At 41.6% G+C, this 18,858-nt stretch overlaps 1 protein-coding gene across 2 annotated transcripts in view; it reads left to right on the forward strand.

Annotated features, from left to right (window-relative positions):
* Positions 1–18,858, forward strand: part of LIFR (LIF receptor subunit alpha) — an 87,404-nt gene that overhangs the window by 29,989 nt on the left and 38,557 nt on the right. For both annotated transcript variants that reach the window (XM_075932518.2, XM_075932516.2), the window contains 8 exons: positions 1,215–1,370; positions 3,630–3,753; positions 6,282–6,433; positions 7,794–7,957; positions 12,531–12,705; positions 13,066–13,335; positions 16,557–16,686; positions 18,475–18,632. In XM_075932518.2, the coding sequence (XP_075788633.2) occupies positions 1,289–1,370; positions 3,630–3,753; positions 6,282–6,433; positions 7,794–7,957; positions 12,531–12,705; positions 13,066–13,335; positions 16,557–16,686; positions 18,475–18,632 (1,255 nt within the window). In that variant the 5' untranslated portion in view covers positions 1,215–1,288. The remainder of the gene's footprint in view (positions 1–1,214; positions 1,371–3,629; positions 3,754–6,281; positions 6,434–7,793; positions 7,958–12,530; positions 12,706–13,065; positions 13,336–16,556; positions 16,687–18,474; positions 18,633–18,858) is intronic.

Raw genomic sequence — 18,858 nt, forward strand, 5'->3', positions numbered from 1 at the left:
TTTAAACCTATTCCAGCATAAATCCTCCACTGGACAACTATACATAGAATTCAAATTTTACACATTCCCACAGTACTTGGTTATGTTTGAAAGTCCTCGTAAAAGAAATATGTACTATACTAAGAAGGAGTTGATTGTGGTGATGGAGGCTGCTTGGCAAGCAAAGAAAGGCCTGAGGCCAGTACTGAAGAAAAGTGGAGAAAAGAAAAGATGTGGTTAGGCAAGAGATTTGGGGGAAGTTTATAGGCAGAGAGAGAGGTAGGTACTAGGAGGAGATACTGAGCAAGAGATGTTAAAAGGAGTAAACAGTGAGTTTGAATCTTGATGCAAAGACTTTAGGTAGGTGGAGGAATATGAAAAAAGTGAGTCATTACCTTGTACCTATGTTTTGGAGAACCACATCTTGTCATTGGCTTTCTTGTAATTCACCTGTTCCATATTTCTCTTAGATTAACAAAAAGTCCCAATCACTAGTGCTTTTGGTAGCCTAGTATTTAGATGTTTCAATATGGACTGCATTTGTCTATAAGAAGAGCTGGGATGTCCATGAGCATGTTCTGCTGCAGTGCTTGTCTAGTTTAATTTGAGAAGTATTGATGACATCGGTTAAGAATGAGCTATTTTATTAGAAAGATTCCTCTGTATAACAATTTTAAGTTATCCTAACTAGATAAAGGGGAGGTTGTCAATGATTCGATGTGTCAGGACTCTCTTGCAGTGGTTCTTTTTCTGTGCAAAGGGATTCTGTGTAGTGCAATTTAGGGTTTGTTTGGATTTTTTTAAGCAAAACTGCTTTTCAGTGGAAATTTGGATTTTCAGCAAAACTAGAGTTTCCGTTGAAAGTGTATACTTTCCATGGAAAACTTCAAATCTTTAAAATAAATAGTTGGTTCTTCAAAAAAAAAATGTTTTTCATTTGTGTTGAAATTTTTCACAGGCGTGGAAAAAGTAACATTTTTGACTAGCTCTACTTTTGTGATTTTTTTTTTTACATTTGGAATGTTCACTCCCAGTTCCATATTTCTTTTGGAGTGATTTTTTTTTGCTCTTTATTAACTTTTTATCCAAGCCTTTTGAAATTACTGATGCAGGTGTACAAGTAATACGGTGGACATTTCAGTCTTGTACATCTATAGAAAACTTGTATATTTTTGTGGCATAGCAGTGGGTGTCAATGATTTTAAAGAGATGATTTGTTTTGTCTTTGATTTCAGAACTGGCAAATTTATGTGGAAATGAAATTGATTCCTGCTTGAGGCTGCCATCCTAAATAGTAAATGGTAAAAGAATGTGGGATAATCCAAGTCTCCGATGTCGCCTAGCAATAGTTTTCTTATATTTGCTGAGTTTAATTTACAGTCAAGAGACAGGTAAGTGTAGTTTGATGATTTTGCTAGATTGCTTGCTTTTATGAGATGCGCATATTCTATAATTGTGCTGCATTTATTATATACTTAGGGTCAAATAATGCTGCCCCTCTTGGCATGAAAGATCTTAAGAGTAGAAATGCTGTGTCTAATATTTCATGCATCTTGTGTAGCCTTTAACACCATTGCAAAGTTGGTTGCTCCTGCCTCCACAATGGTGGCAATTTATATGTTCTGGTGTTGTTAATGATTATACAGCGAGTAGGGCAACAGAAACTCAGTTCTGCTATGCATAGGGCCTAAACACCATAGAGCAGTGCTGGCTAGGCTAGACTATATGAGAGAGTATTGTAAGTTTACTGGTAGAGTTGAGGGCTCTGGACACTGGATATATACAACTCCATTGGCCAAACACCTGCACACATGGGAGGAACCCATCATAGAAGGTCACAGTTACACATTGTAGAAGGTCTTATAAGCTATAAGAGAGGCCCTGGACCTGCTATTTAAGTATTCTGTCTTCAGCTTTAATATAGCAAATAGGATTCTGTTGCTCTCTGTTCCTCCCAAGTTCTCCTACACAAACCTGTGTAGGTACATTTGAAGTATTTGGATTATTAAGAACTCATGAAGCCAGATGAGTTTAATTCACCAGACTTACAACAGTTGAATTGTCCTTGTCAAAGCTGGGTGGGCTGCATTGTACACATCACACTCCATGTTAACAAGCTGTTTAACTTCCTGTGAGACTCGGATTTTCTTTTTAGAACAGTGGTGATGTGGCTAGCTATGAACTATAGTTTTTGTTCTTATGTTCATTGACACCCCTCAGACATTAAGGGGAATTGGCATTACCTCTTAGGATTGGGTCCTTTCATGGTACAGTAAGAATTTAGTTGACTCAGGCGTTAAACTAAATTAAAATAACAGAAACAAAGGAAAGTCTTCTCACATCTGTGAGTGGAAGGGGAGAACATACTAACAGGTTTATGGCTCTGAGCACATAAATCTTCTGTGTGCCTCCCTTCATAGAGGCCAGGCTGCTGAGAGAACAGATCCCGGCAGAAGGGAGTCTGCTCGTTACATAGGGCTAAATTCTGATACCCTTATTCCTCTAGTGTAATATCATTGATTAATTGTGTACAGAACTATTCAGTGTCCAAGATTTTCAAAACAAAAAGTGACCTCAGTTTTTGGGTGCCTAACTTGAGATACCGTGGAAGAGACTTATTTTTCAGAGTGTGTTGAGAACCCATCCTCCTCCTCAAGAGGAGTACAGGCAGTCCCCGACTTACGCGGATCCGACTTACGTTGGATCCGCAGTTACGAACACGGACTGCGGGACCGCGCGGTCCCACCTCCCGTGTACTCCTGGGCAAGAAAAGCTGCTCCGCGTCTCCCTGGTCTGCAGACCAGGAAGATGCGGAACAAAGCCGTGGTGGGGCTCTGGCAGCGGAGCAGCCCAGAGGCGCTGCGGCTGTCCCGCTGCCGCCGTCCTCAGAGGCTTTGCTCCCCGTCTCCCTGGTCTGCTGGTTTCCAGCAGACTAGGGAGACTGGGAGCAAAGCCGCGGAGGACCCGGGCGGTGGGACCGCTGTGCATCTCGGTCCGCCGCCCGCGTCTTCCTGGTCTGCTGGGGGGGGGCGCAGCTAGTACGCCCCCCCCCCCCCCCAGCAGACTAGGCTTTTCTCCGTCGCCTGTGGCAGAGAAGCTGGGGCGCTGCCGGTTGGTCTCGCAGCGCCACTCTGGGCGCTACTGGACCAACCCGGCAGCATCCCAGCTGCTCTGCTCCAGGCGTCCCCAACTCAGCTGCTGCTGAAACTGACCAGCGCTGACTACAGGAAGCCCGAGGCAGAGTTGCTCTGCCCCGGGCTTCCTGGAATCAGCCGCTGATCAGTTTCAGCAGCAGCTGACTTTGGGATGCTTGGGGTTCTTAAGTTGATTCTGTATGTAAGTCGGAACTGGTGGTCAGTTTCAGCAGCAGCTGAATCTGGACGCCAGTTCCGACTTACATACAGATTCAACTTAAGAACAAACCTACAGTCCTTATCTTGTACGTAACCCGGGGACTGCCTGTACTTTGTAAGGTGTTTCTGTTTGTGCACTCAAAATCATTGGTCATGTCTTGATCTTCAACTATGTAATGGAAGTTTGAAAGTATTGTAAATAAGTGTGAGGTAATCAGTAAGATGTGTGTATCTGTAGCATCAGTCTGAGAGCATTAAATTGCTGCCATGTAAACTCAAGAGATGTTGCAATTTCAGGTTTTTCAGAAGCACTTCAGAATTTGAAATGTATCACACATGATTTAAACAGGACGACGTGTTCCTGGGATGCTGCCTCCAGTGGAAACTTTGGACTGACATATAAGATTTGTTATTGGGACAGGTAATTGTTTCTTCTTATCAAATTATGTAGGAATCATTGTTCTGCAATCCATATTCATGACCTTTGTAACATCCTGTGTTTCTCAGAGCATATCTGTCCACTAATCAGTTACAGCTCGATGGTGTCTTCTGCTCTGAATGTCTTCAGTTCTAAATTGGGCAATTGTAGGTTTCCCAGAAAATGATCTCTGTGTGCCAAAGATTCTCTTGTTAGTACACCCTGCTACTCCCTCACATTGAGTTGAGAGTTCTTTCTTCTGAGATCTGTGTGTGTCCATTTGGCCCTTGTTGTCTGTTTTCAAAAAGGATATCTTCATAGTGTAGGAAATGACTGAAATGTGTTCTGTGCTGAAATATTTGGGACCTTAAGTGTTAAGAATAAACCTGAAAATATCTTTAGGGAACTTAGATTACAGCTTAATAAAATCCCATTTTTTTAACCAATTTAAATATTAAATCCATTTGAAGATAAATGCTTTTGGAGGAGAACACAAAATTGAAAGAACTTTTTGAAATGGGGTAAATTTTAGATTTTTAAGATACACTAAAAAAGTTGGAGGGGGGGGGGGGGGTTCAGCCACATGTGCAGAACCTTTGTGCATTCTATGTGTAACTCACCAGGATGAAAATCTGCCAATTTTTTGTGTCATGCACTAGGGATGAGGTTTTAAGACTTTTCTAGATCCTGACTTCTTTCCTGGTTCTGATATTCGAGCTATGCCTCTCTCCTGTGCGTAGTGAAGATAGCTCAGACTTGTTCATGCAGCTCCGGGGCTTGGTTGAATCTCTTCCCTGCCTCTCACACTTGGCTATAGTGGTATAGAGAGAGTGTCAATTTAATGTGCTTACATTCTCTCTCTGTGTGTGTGTGTGTGTGTGTGTGTGTGTGCGCGCGCGCGCACACTGAATCCCCTCACCATCATCTTGTTTAGAGGAGCAAATTTTCTGGGATTCTGTCTCCTGAACAAGATCACCCAGTAAGCTGCTGTCTCTATTCCTTTTTCCCTTTGTCTGGTGGAGTGAGCATGCACAGAATGCTGTAAGGTGAGGAGACATTCTTGGGCGCCACTGAAAGGGAGCTCAGTAACAGCTAAATCCCATCCAGCAGACTTTCACCTGATACTCTCAGTGACCAAGATCCCTTTGGAAATAATCTCTACATAGTGGGCAGGGTTAGTTGTCCTGAAGCACTTAAGACTGAGCCGGGTGCATTGGCCTTATCAATCTCCACAAACCACTTCAAAAGGGGAAGGCTCCAGGGTCCCATCTAAGCAAGTGATAGCTAATTGGCAGGAAGTTGGGCATTGTTATGACTTCTTCCTCTCCTCCCTCTCTACTCCCCCCAAGAGGAAGATCTGGAAACTTTCCAAGCTTTTCCCCGCTCCAGTTACATTCAAAATGATAAGGAGAGTGGGGACTCAAGTCCAATCCTATCCATCAAAATGATGGTTAGTTATGGATAAGGCTAAGATTATATCATGGTTATTTGTAGTAATAGTCACAGACAGGTCACATGCAATAAATAAAAATCCACAGAGTTCATGTCCTATTCATAACTTAACTGAAAATAACCAGTGAGAAGGGTTAGGCAGGGGGAAGAAATGGAGTCCCATAAGTGGGAAATGACATGCTGTGACACCCTCCTATCCCCATGCCTGCCATGGCGGGCTTAGGGCATGCAGCCCCTGCCACGCCCAGAATGTCATTGGGCTAAGGCCCATGGCCCCAGCTGCAGCCCCTGGCAGAGGATGCAGGGTGGAGGGCTGCAGCTTCCTGGTTCCAGCTACGTCCAGTTGCAGTGCCGGGACACACAGTGTTGCCTCCTGAAGCCCTAGAAGTCACAGAGGTCCAATAGTCATGGGATGTGTGACTGCTGTGACCTCTGACTAGATAGTAGCCTTAATTATATGGGGCTAAAGTGTCCCAGTCATAGATCAGGGCTTCATTTTGCTGGGCATTCTGTACACACAACAGAAAGTGCATCCCCTGTGCCAAATAACTTACATTCTGCTTTACCCTCTTATTTCTCTATAGGCTAAGCCTCAAAAGGAAGCATCAGCTCTGTCTCCAAATGGGGATAAACATCCGTTAGGCACCCGCATCGCTACCACAAAAAGTTATAAGAAAAACACAATAAAAGCTATTTGGTGGTGGTTGATAAAACACTGATTGGAGCTGAGTAAGGGGTTGGAATAGTCTTTTGAATAATAAAATGTCACAATTTTTCACTTTTTTTCTTTTGCCTGGAATGCCTTCCATCTCTGGTACCCAAATTTGGAACCTCGTCAGCCTGTGTTAGACAACTTGAAGGGACTTGTTTTTAAAGAAAATAGGGTGCTCAGTCAATCTAAAATAGCCAAAAATCTATCCAAATCTTGCTTCTTCTGACATTTGATTCTGTTCTCTCTCAGTTACTGTTCTGAGAAAAAATTGGATCTTTAAAGGTTTGCAATTTTAAATTTAGGAGAGAGCTCTCTAACTTCCTGATTCACAGGGAACTTGTCTAATTGTTCTTTATTATCATTTCAGTGAGTCCTCCTCTTCAGTGTGTATTGAAACTGAGGAAAAAAGAGTAGACATTCCCATCACAATTGGCTCCACTACCCTAGAGATAACCACACTAAATGCTTCTGGAACTACTTTAGCTACTGAAACAGTTGTATTGCATGAGAAAAATGTTTGTGAGTATCAAGTTCATGTTTAATGGCTTTATATGAACACTTAACTATAACATTCTGGAAATGCATACGATGATTTTATAGTTTTCTTTGGCAGCATTTCCCTGTATGAAGAGCTGCTTTTGTTGAGATGCCGAACTCCCCTGTGCTCCACCATGCACAGGCATTTTTTTCCTGAATACATAATATGGTAGCCAAATATGATATTTGATACCATAATAGAAAACAACTTACTCTCTCAGGCTAACTTGTTTGGGAATCTGGTGGGAGAACTATGTTTTCTAAAAAACCTATCAGTGATAATTCTCACCTTGAAGTTATTTCCTTGTACCACCACTGTTTGAGCACCATTTATCCCCACATTTTCACAACATTTTAGGGGACTCAATATCTTTCTTTGTGTCTCTTGTTGCTACTAGGACCACCAAAAAAAGTTCTATAACAGGGTGGTCTGCCCTGTAAAGCCCCTGAGCTGGTCAGCCCTGTTTAATTAGCTCCACCTTGCAGTACCTCTGCTGAGTGTAGTACTTAATACGGGAATAAGCCCAACAATTAGGGCTGATTGTGGAGGAAAGTAGCTGAGCTAGTTTATGGCTAGAGAGCAGAGCCATAGGACTGAACTTACTGCTGATGTGGGACCATGGAACAAGGTCCTGTTTCTCTTGCTCAGTCATCTGCCCTAGACGTGTACCCACATTGGAACAGTCACTTGGGAATGACCGCTATAAATAGCCATTTTTAGTATAGGAATTGGGAGGGGGATCCACTAATTAAAGCAGAGATGGGAGAAGCAATTAGAATGTATTTTTCCCAGCGTGGAATTGTGCAGAGCAGTCACCCTTCACGAAAAGCACCATGAGACCTTAGTGGCTAATGGGCCTCTCTTTTATCTCATGTGAAGAACCCACTCCACAAGAGCACAGTACTTCCTAATGAACATGGGAAGCATAGTTACTTCATTCACAATTTATTATTTAGATCTTGAGACTCTGACAGTCTCATTTATATAGATACAATAGGAAGAGGGGCTAGGATGGGGAGGAGATTTTCTCAGCCAGTCATTGACAGAAAGCTGTGGGAAAGAGGAGTGTGTTAGAGCAGCTTGGTAGAGAAGGATACCAGCCCTGGTCACACCTAATGCAGCAGAAGAAACCAATACAACTTCAGAGGACATGTGTGTTCTTGGGAAATTTCCCACCTGAGGAATGGCAAGTCTCAACCCAGCTTACTTAATGAGACCATACTTCACATTGGTATGGCTGTGAGCCAGTTCATATCTGCAGCTATTGAACATCTGCAGGCACTGTGGCTGATCATGTTATGTAATGATTTTGAAATGTATGCTTTTTTCTTTCTTTTCAAGCATTTATTCCTCTCACCCCCCAAATTCTTAGTCTGAGTCCTGACTTTTCAACTTACACATTATATCTGGAGTGGAACGATAGTGGCTCAGTTTTCCAGTATGAATTAGATGCCCACTGGCAGATTCAGATTCTGCGTAAGGAAACAATGGAGACAGTGACACTAGTAAGTCCTCTTTTAGCTTTTTTATGAAAATGCAATCCCTCCCCACACACATTTTGGAAGGGGCACACAAGCAGCAGAGTTCAGAAAAATGTGGACTTGGAACTTGCATATCATGTTATATCTAGGTGGTGCTTATTTTTAATTAGTGTTTGAAAACATCATCGCACTAAAATAACAGAAAGTGATAGAGGCATGGCATAGCTACTCCACTTTCTACATGGCACTCACAGCTTCAGCAATTTTTGTTTAGAGCCTCCATTTAGAATCAAGTGAATTTTACTGTTTCCTTTTCCTGTTGTCATAAGAGTTGTGCAGATATCTTATGCCCATTAATTACTCCGCTTGCCTGTTCTGGTTTCAGAGTACTGCAAACCATTGCATGATGTCATGGAATCATGGGCGAGCCCTCTCATACTCTAGGCCCGGGGATGGTTTGTCAGTTAAATTCAATGTGCATAACTTGGCTATGACTGCCATGTCTGTACCAGAGAGATAGCATGATAAAAAGTGCTCTTTAAATATCTCAATAGGTTGTGGTTTCTCAGTGCTAACAGGATTGTTAGTTAGTAGAATGGGGTTAAGGTTCTTGTCACTGGAGAAGATGATTGGGAGGGGAGATTTTTCTAGTTTAGTTACCCTATCATCAGAATAGCCACAGAACCTGAAACCCAAAATCGGGAGTTCTCAACAGGCTCCAAAACAAATCTTTTGGCAAACCATTTATCTAGTCATGCAGTTAATTTAAAAGATTAATATTTTCTTCCTAACATCTTCTTTAGGATGACCTATATTGCTATGCAACCCAAAGCACTGCTTGACAATTCTGTTTTAAATGATAAATGTAAAATTTTCTATAAACAAGCCAAAACTAAATACATTAGTGAACATACTGTAAAATTTTCATCTCAGAAACTTGCATAACCTTAAATTCTGCTTTGTTCAATTTTACGTTTTAAAAATATTTTGTATAAAATGTGGTAGGATCATAACAATGACAATTAGAATCACAGAATCCTAGAGCTGGAAGAGACCTCACAAAGTCAAATCCAGCCCCCTATTTAAAACAGGACCAACCCTAACTAAATTGCAGTGTTTGAGATTCTTACAAACGACCATAAGAAATTAGTTTATCATCATTATGGAAAAGAATTAATTTAAAAAAGAAAACATCCAGTGGGTCTTATTTTTTTTGAGTCTATGCTGCAGGTGTACATTTTCCTTATAAATATAGTATTTCATTGTTTTCTACTCCTGATTGATCACTGCCTTAAGTGTGCTAAGAGTGCTATTAAATAGTCAAGTTTCTGTGCTCCTTTTGTTATCTTCAAAAAGGAGATTCCAGATCAAGTGAAAACCCCTGAACTTTCCTTTCAGAGAAATAAAAGCTTTCTTCATTAGTGCTATTTCCTAGGTTCCTCAAAACTGAATTAAGTATATTGTATTGTAGTATATGAAAGATTTCTGTTTTTCAAATGGCTGATTATTTTCCTTGGCAACTAATGCACTACTCTGCAAATATGGTGCATGATATAAAGTATTGTTTTAATGTCATGGATTAAACAAACATTTGGAGGATGGTAGTCCTGCACGTGACTTTGTTCTATAATAAATTTGAAAATATGTGCAGTAGGGGTTGTAGATCATTGCAATTACTGATAAGAAAAGGCACGTTATATTGCCAGGTCCATTTCCTGTCAGGTATCTTTGTGGCCCTTGTATCTAGATGCTGTAACTATTAAACCATTGGTACAATATTTAGTTTGGACTAATGCATAAGGACCTCTTATAGCAAACTCCTGCTTATATGAACGGTCCTACTTTAGAGAGTCTTGTTGCTGTTAATGGTGCTGAATGAATGCGTAGCGAGTATTTGCAGTAGCTGGTCATAAATTTTGATTCTTTCAACGTAATTAATAGGTGTTAAATGCTTGCCTTCATTCTTTTCTTGTATTTCAGTATACAGGCAGTCCCTGGGTTACACAAATATGAACGGGGCTTTTCTCGCCCCGGAGGACGCGGGCGGCGGGACCGCCCAGATGCGCCGTGGTCCCGCCGCCCGTGTTCTCCGGGGCAAGAAAAGCTGCTCTGCGTCTCCCTGGTCTGCGTGTCTCGGTCCCACCGCTCGCGTCTCCCTTGTCTGCTAGTGCGCCCCCTCCCCAGCAGACCAGGCATTTCTCGCGGACGCCTCTGGTAGAGCAGCTGAGGCACTGCCGGTTGGTCCAGCAGCACCGCTCCTCGGCACTATTGGACCAACCCGGCAGCACCCCAGCTGCTCTGCCCCAGGCGTCCTGATTCAGCCGCTGCTGGTCAGTTTCAGCAGCGGCTGAATCAGGACGCCTGGGGCAGAGCAGCTGGGGTGCTGCTGGGGTGGTCCAGTAGCACCGAGGAGCGACGCTACTGGACCAACCCAGCAGCACCCCAGCTGCTCTGCCCCAGGCATCCCCAAGTCAGCTGCTGCTGAAACTGACCAGCGGCTGATTCCAGGAAGCCCGAGGTGCGGCGCTGCGGGGACCTACCCGGCAGCGCCCCAGCTGCTCTGTCCCAGGTGTCCAGATTCAGCTGCTGTTGAAACTGATCAGCGGCTGATTCCAGGAAGCCCGGGGCAGAGAAAATCTGCCTCGGGCTTCCTGGAGTCAGCCGCTGGTCAGTTTCAGCAGGGGCTGAATCTGGACGCCAGTTCCAACTTACGTACAAATTCAACTTAAGAACAAACCTACAGTCCCTGTCTTGTATGTAACCCGGGGACTGCCTGTAGATTGTAAGCATGGACTTACTCAGATCATTAATTGCTCTTTTAAAACAACCAAACCAACTTAGTTCACATAGTGGTCTGATGTTAAAATTCTGTCATATTATTCTTTTCAGAAAATCCACAAGTTTGTGATGCGTCACATCACAGATAAGATGGCATGGAGTGAAATCCTGGCTGCTTTTGAAGTCAATGGGAGTTTTGCCATTGCCTTCAGTTGGACCTGGATTTCATCTAAAGAGCTCACAACCTAATTACAAATATTATGCCATGACAGGAGTGACAAAACAAAAGTGAGAGTTCTGAGGAGGACACTGATAAGTGAGAGACATCAGTGCTATTTGGGAGGAGGAATGACAGGCAATTCAAGACTTTAAAAAGAGAAATAATAATTTTAAGAAATAGTGATCATAGATTTACATTTCATCCATTATTGACATTTCGTAATATAAGGAAAACTTAGCTCAGTTTGTTGAAGTAGAAAGACAAAAGCTAACTTAATATAATATTACAAATTTTAAACAGTGAGAATACTCTCTTAAAGAAAACAGCACTGAATAATAATACTTCCTGTTTTATGTTTGTGTCCACTTTGTGTTCAGTCTTTTATGTCTATGAAGGTAGAGTAGACACCTACAACATAGAAACATTTCATTCTAGAGTGAATATCTAAAAAAAGAATATCTTTTAAAAAATAAAAGAATATGTAAAAAGAAAGCAAAATGTTTGTGATAAAGTTTTTTATATCTGAATACCCTAGATAACATTTTTTTTAAATTCACATAGCACCTTGCAAAATGGATGTGTGTGTTAGTTTGTATTCAGAAATGCTATCAGTTTTTCTTGACCCTATTGTACTTTGTGGGATCAGTTCCCTAGCTGAACTACATTTCCCATGATACAGAGATGCCATAGACTGCCATGATGCAGTGTGGCAGCTCAATTAGAAGGGAGTCTGTGGTACATGAGATATTGATCCAGGTAGGGAGCCTGGCACATGAAGTAGAATGGGGCATGAGAGACTAGGCCAGCATTTCATATTTTACAGTTTTCAGTTGAAACTTTTGCCAAAACATTGAAATTTACTTGAAAAACTTCAGCAGATGTCAATTTTTTCATTACTTTTGGTGGTGGGTTGGGGTAAAAATTTTCACAGAGGGAAAAGCACAGTTTCTAAGTACAGTAGACTTCCAATAATCCGGCACCTTTGGGACCCAGGTGATGCTGGATTATTGGATATGCCGGACTATCGGGAGGTACTCTGGCGGGGGGCTGTGATGGGTCTGCCGGGACCCGCATTGCATCCAGGGGAGTGGGAACTCAGCGGGGAATGGCGCAGCGAGGAGCGAACCCTACGCCATTTTGCAGGGAGACAAAGCTTGCAAGCGGCGGCGGCGAATAGGGGGCGAGAGGCAGGCATCTGCTTCAAGAAGTTGTTAGTCAATTACAGTACCGCTGTGTGGATCCGCAGGTGACAGGCTCGCAATTTATCTTTTCTCTACTCCCTCCGGCGGGGGCCAGGAGGCAGGGAACGGTGCGGCAAGGGGCGAACCCTCTGCCATTTTTCAGGGAGGCTTGCCTCTCACCCCCTCTCTGCCGCTTCCGCTTGCATCTGGATCCACCCAGCAGTACTGTAATTGACTGACAATTTCTTGAAGCAGCTGCCGGAGCACTTGCGGGTTCCAGTTGGTGGCGAACTATCGGGAGTGCTGGACCACTGGATGCTGGACAATTGGAGTTTTACTGTAATACTAACTAATGTAGCATGTTGAAATGCTTGTAATGTCTATCTTTGTGAGAGCTTTTTGTTGTTTTTCATTTTAGGTGAATTATGATTCGAAATTGACTGGTAAAGACACTATTCTTTCTTGGAAATGGACATCTGATATACCTTTGGAGTGTACTTCACACTATGTGAAAATTAGATGTTATATTAATGAATCGTATTTTCATGGTAGGAAGGAATGGAGTGAATGGAGCCCAGTTAAAACAGTTCCTGGTATGCTTATTTTCTTGCATGTTGTCCAGAATTTAGCTACTTCTAAAACTGGACTGAATTCAAAGTAAACATTGAATAATATTACCTTTTAATTTGAAGAGTTGATAGATTATTGTGGATCTTGTGAGCCTATTTCAGTTACATATTTAAAGATATGTAAAGTGTGGTCATATGGTTTGAGTTGGTGAAAATTGTTTAAAATAGATTTCTGTACATTTTGCAACATGGTTTTTTTATGCATAACACGGTAGTCTGAGCACTCCTAAGCTGTGTAAGCATTGACTACCTCAATATATAAGAAAGTAATCTTACTGTGTTATAAAAGTTATTTGGTTTATGTATTATTTTTCTTCTTTCTAGGAAAAGATAATGAGCCCAATAGCGCTGAGGTTTTTCCTCAGGACAAAGTGGTACTAGTGGGTTCAAATGTGACATTTTGCTGTTTATACAACGAAGGGGAAAGTATACAAGACATGAAATATGGATCAGAAAGTTATCCAATCCTTCACCTCAGCAAACAGAGCAGTGCAATCAAAGTGCAGAATGTCAGTGCTTCAATTTCTAGTGGGACAAATGTATGGTGCTCGCTGCCAGATAACAAAATAGCAGGAACAGTATTATTTGTAGGACGTAAGTATACAATACCCGTACTGAACTGAAGTTCACTATGGTTTATTCACATTGAGAAAATCAAACTAGAACATGGAAACTAATGGTATTGTGACTCCAGCTCTCTTGCTTTAAAACAGTGGCTTAGTTTGGCCTGCCTGGCTTCCAAGGATAGATTACATTTTGGAGCTTGGAGGAACTGTTTGGTTTTAATCCTAATAACCCAGATAACTCCCCAAATGCTCCCATGCCAAAGTGATAAGGATGCAGTATAAACAGAATAGAATTAGATAATCTCCACTAGAACCTGGCGGATCAAAGCCATCATGTCACTATTATTCATGATCATGGGGAGGACAAGAGGAGATGCCCCAGATCCGTCAAACTTGTGATGAGATTATGTGGGGTGGGAGGAGAGTAAGCTGCTGAGAACTCCCTCACCCAACTGAGCATAGAGGGACAAGAGTAGAATATGCGAAGCCTCCACTATCCAAGAGGTTAGATGAGCATTTCCATTCTCAACTTCCTGCTAGCCAAGTGAGTATATCAAAATAGCAATTTTATATCATTTTGTTGATCTCTGATCTCTGAAGAGGGGCAGTGACTGGCATGTGACAGAAGAAGACCCTCTCCTGATTTTTTTTGGGCTGTCAAGAGGTAGTGACTATTTATTCACAAGTAAAATTAATACCACTCTTATTTTAGAGGCTTCTGCCCATCATATATACATAATTCCCTGCTTTAAGTGTAGAATGTTAGCAGTGAAAACACTGACACTCAGCAGAAACTTCAGAGGGTAGCAAAGTTAGTCTGTACAGGATAAACTTAAAAATCAACAAATGGTCTGGTAGCACTTTATAGACTAACAAAACATGAAGATGGGATCATGAGCTTTTGTGGGCACAGCCCACTTCTTCAAATCTGAAGAAGTGGGCTGTGCCCACAAAATCTCATGATACCATCTACATTAGTGTTTTTTAATTATGTTCCAGGGAACACTGACGTTCCATCAACAACTCGCAGGTGTGCTGCGACCTCTTCTTTGTTTTTATCTTTTTTTTTATCTGACGACAGGTTTTTTTTGTAGAAAATTTTCATAGGTGTTCCACATAAAAAATATTGTTTGGTGTTCCATGGTCTCAAAAAGTTTAAGAAACACTGATCTACATGTTTTGTTAGTCTATAAAGTGCTACCAGACTATTTGCTGTTACTTAGCAGAAAGTTTTTGTGATTGCCAAAAGCGTTATCTTCTGCCTGTTGTGATTCAGTAGTCACTTGGCAGCCGATTGCTTGAACATTAGCTATTACACTTAAACTAGGGATTGCACTGCAAAGCCCTAGAATTTCAGATTTGATTCTGAAAAGGTAAATAATGGGGCAAGAAAGCCAAGATGTAAAACCTCACATTACCAGAATTTCCTTCTGAATGTTACTTGGTGTTAAACTACCACATATACATAGGGATGTGTTCAAAGTGGCAGGTTGATTGTTGAACTTCCCTCTCTGGTGCACTAGTTTTTGGGTGCCTTGTGGTAAAGAATCAAATTTAAAATTTGTAGTTTCTCATGGAAAATATTCTTTTGAAAAATGAATGAAAATACTTCAGTCTATTTACGATACCAAATCATTTGTTCCTTGTTTTAGGGTCAGAAGGTTCAAAAGCCTCCTACAAACATAATTACATCTTAAAACAAAATATTGCTAATATTTAGTTCATTTTTCCTCTAACAGACAATTTGAGTTCTTTGTTTTCCCTCCAGTAGCTGCGGGTAATCACTAATATCTCTAATAACATAGTGCAGCTCCTTGCCAGTTTAAAGTGTGGGAAAATAAACACCATCTTAAACTAGAGATTGGCAAGTAAGCAGAGTGGCAATCAGTTGTTCAAATAGATGACTTTAAATGCTTTTAAAGGTGTGTGTTTTTAGTCCTTCAGTCTGTACATTCTGTTACTGATTTTGAATCTTAAGTGATTAAAATGCTTTTTTGTATTCATCTAATATACTGTCCAAGTCCTATGGAACTTTTAAAATGGAGACCTCTCTATGTAAATATAAGTCAAGGATACACAAAATACTGACTGTGGATCAGTGACAGTGCAGCATACTCAGGGTTGGCAGATGTGTCCGTCCTTGAAGATCTAGTATATTTAAGCTACCTCATTCCCAGCATTTTATAAACTCCTGTCTCTCATCTTCCTATTCTGTGAGTCCAGCAAGACTGAGATGTAGGGGAAAGTGAAAAGATAAGAAACCAGATGGAAAACAGGGGAGTAGAACAGCTCACTGTCTGTATATTGGACTGTTTATACGTGCTTCAGAGCTGTTAGTTTGAGTACCTACACCTCTGGTGAGGTAAATACTCTTCCCCTGGCACATTAGACCTATATTCATTGGGTATGCTCTCATCGCTAATAATCCGAATGGAGATATCCTTACTACTCACACCAAACTAATCCTGCGTGTAGCCCTTCCATCCCACAGTGGCCAGAAAGAAACTGGCTTATTTCCATCACAGCTGCTCAGCCTACCTACCATTTCTGGTTTCTAGGGAGAGTACGACATGTCATTCTGCAGTGACTAGTCTAGAATGCCTATGCCAAGGATTATGGTCATTGCAGGGCTGGGGTGTAGAGTTGAGGAACAAGATGAAATGAAAATTGCGGATGAAGACTTGTAAATTATCTTGGAGGAGGATGACATGTGGTGGTCTTAAAAAAAAGTATTAAAATAAAACACAGTGTAGTGCATGTACTAAGAATGTAATATTTAATGTAGTTCACTTGTTTGAATGAATTGTTTAAAAGACTCCTAAGCAGCAGCAAGGCCAGCAGCTGCCAAAACACGACACACGATCTAATAATCTTCCTAAGTTATTTGGAGGCAAAATTGTGCAGTTCGGGATCTCTGAAACATGTCTTATAGAATAGTATAATGCTCATAGTTCAGTGCCCTGATCCTGCAAACACTTCTGCATGTGGTTAACTTCAAACACAGGAGTACTCCTGTCTAAGTCAAGCATTAGACTGTGGAGACTGTTAATGTGCTTAAAATGAAGCATATGTGTAATTGTTTGCAGATTTGGGGCATAATTGTAACCGTATATTTATGCTATATATTCTGGAAACAAAATAATACTTTTCATCAGTTAATAGATGTCCAAGCAATTGTCTGATCTTTTATATTATATCCTGCTCTGTGAACATGCAGGGTGATTGTTTTGTTTTCCTTCTCTGCTACAGATGCCCCTGATAATCCACAAAACCTAAACTGTGAAACACGTACCTTTATTAATATAACATGTAGCTGGAATCCAGGCAGACCCACTGAACTCTATGGGCAACGGCAAACAAAGTATATTTTATTTGAAAGGTAAATCACTTTCATTAGGAAGGATTAAAGAGTTAAAATACAAATAGGTACATTATGGCTTTTTAGGATACTGACTAACTGCTGCATGGCCTCTTCAGTCATGAAAACACTCCACTTAAATACATACAAGAAGACAGAACTAATTTTTAAATGACTTCAAGACAGAATCACATGATTGCAATATAGTGTTGCAATAGTTCTGTGATTGTATAGTTACGATTGGGGCACATTTCTTTTGAGACATTTGATGGGTTTAGTTTTGTTATTACTTACTAGGGGGCTGCACCCCCTGCTCACTAGGCTTGCCAACCCCCCTCTCTCTGGGGGGTAGGTGTCTGGCTAGAGGGGAGGGGGAAGAAGCAGGTTGGGGGCAGGGTGTCTGGCCAGGGGGAGAGGGCAGGAGTGGGCTAGGGATAGGTGTCTGGCCAGGGGGGAGGGAGCAGTGGAAGGGGTGGGAGAATTGAGAGGGTCACGTCAGGCTCAAATGGCGGAGGGGACCCAACCCCAGCAGTTCCTCCCTAGCGGTGCAGTCTCCCAGGGCATGAAGTAGGAACCAGAGCTGGAGCAGCCCATGGCTGGAGGTGATGGTGCCAAGGCTGGCCACAGCAAGCAGCTGAGAGTTGAGGTGGGTGGCGGCACGTGTATGCTGGTGACGTGATGAAGTCATTCTGGCATTCTGCAGGGAAAAATAATTTATATATACAGAGAGAGATTATTATGGTAGCATCCTCAGTCCAGGATTCAACTGGAGTAGGCTCTATACAGACATGACAAAAGAAGATCCCTGTCCTAAAAAGCCTAGGACCTAAGTGTAAGACTGTGAACAATAGGTAGATAAGACAAACAGGTGTGGGAACAGAAGGAAACAATGAGATTGGACTGGTTAACACAAAAACCAATAGTCACAATGCCTAGCATTTGTAGAGGACTCTCAAGCCAAGCTCTCATCCTTCTGAGTGCACAGTAAGTTTCTGCAGTCCCAAATATATGTCACAACCCCTAAAAGCCTCCATTAGTGTGGAGGAAAGTGGTTGGCTGCTTAAAGAGGGCACTCTCTACTGTACTCTGTGCTTCGCACTGGCTTTGTTTGTTTCAGATGCATCTCAAGGGTTTTTTTATCATATAAAAATCTAAATAATTTGTGTCTTGGCTACCTGATGGATTACATCACTCTTTGTGTGGCTCAGAGGTGCCTGAAAGTCAACTGAGGCACACAAGGTGGCTGACCATGGTTTAGATGGGAAGAGGCTGGTGATAGGTCATCGTTAGTGCAAATACCTTAGCGCTAGAATCTACTCTCTCTGCTGGGTTGGCTAGTTCCTGATTCTGGAAAGCACTTAAGCAAATACTTCTGTCCCATAAAAGGTTAAGTGCTTAAGTGTTGTGCTGAATATGGATACTTTCCTTATTCAGGATTCTAAAGCCCAGTTTTAAAGGACTCTCTACAGAATCTGTCTGTTTTTCCAGGTTTCTGAGGAGGTAAGGGTGGAAGTAAAAATTAAAGTATAAATGAAGTAGGTTGTGCTAGGGAGAAGGAAAGTATATTCTCTTGGAGCTGGGAGCCATGGATTTTGTGACTAGTGCCTGTCCAAGCTACACTGTGGCGTTAAATTGTGTGTACTTTGCAGTGCAACATGGGGTAGGCAAATAATGGCACTGCATTAACTAAGTAATGCAATAGTCACATGCCCTTCATTCCTTGTATCCAGTGAAGTCTATACTAAGAAGCTTCAGTGCTGTTGAATAGGTGGCTTAGAAATTAAAATTAATCTCTTTTTCAATTCACAGAATATCCAGAGAAAATGTTACATGCAAAAAATTGAATAAGAAACATCGCTGTGACTTCCCAGTGCATACCAATCAGAAAATCTACAGTTTCACACTAGTAGCTTCCAATCCTCTCGGTCAAGCAGAATCATCGCTCTTAATTGATGTAAATCAAAGAGGTGAGCATTAAGTGGGGCTCAAGATGGTTAATGCAACAGATGATAGCTTATTTGGGCACTAATTATGGAATGTTGCATTTGTAATTATGTTTGCTTTATTTTTTTCATTGTTTTGGATTATCTGTATTTGGAATTAAGTAAAAATGCCCCTCATTCTCCCCCTTCCCCCCCTTCCCCCCATATGTGTGCTGAAGACAAGCAGGTAAGGATGTGGTGAGATGGCAGT

Source organism: Pelodiscus sinensis, chromosome 6 (assembly GCF_052426305.1).
Source record: "Pelodiscus sinensis isolate ZL-2025 chromosome 6, ASM5242630v1, whole genome shotgun sequence".
NCBI lineage: Eukaryota > Metazoa > Chordata > Testudines > Trionychidae > Pelodiscus > Pelodiscus sinensis.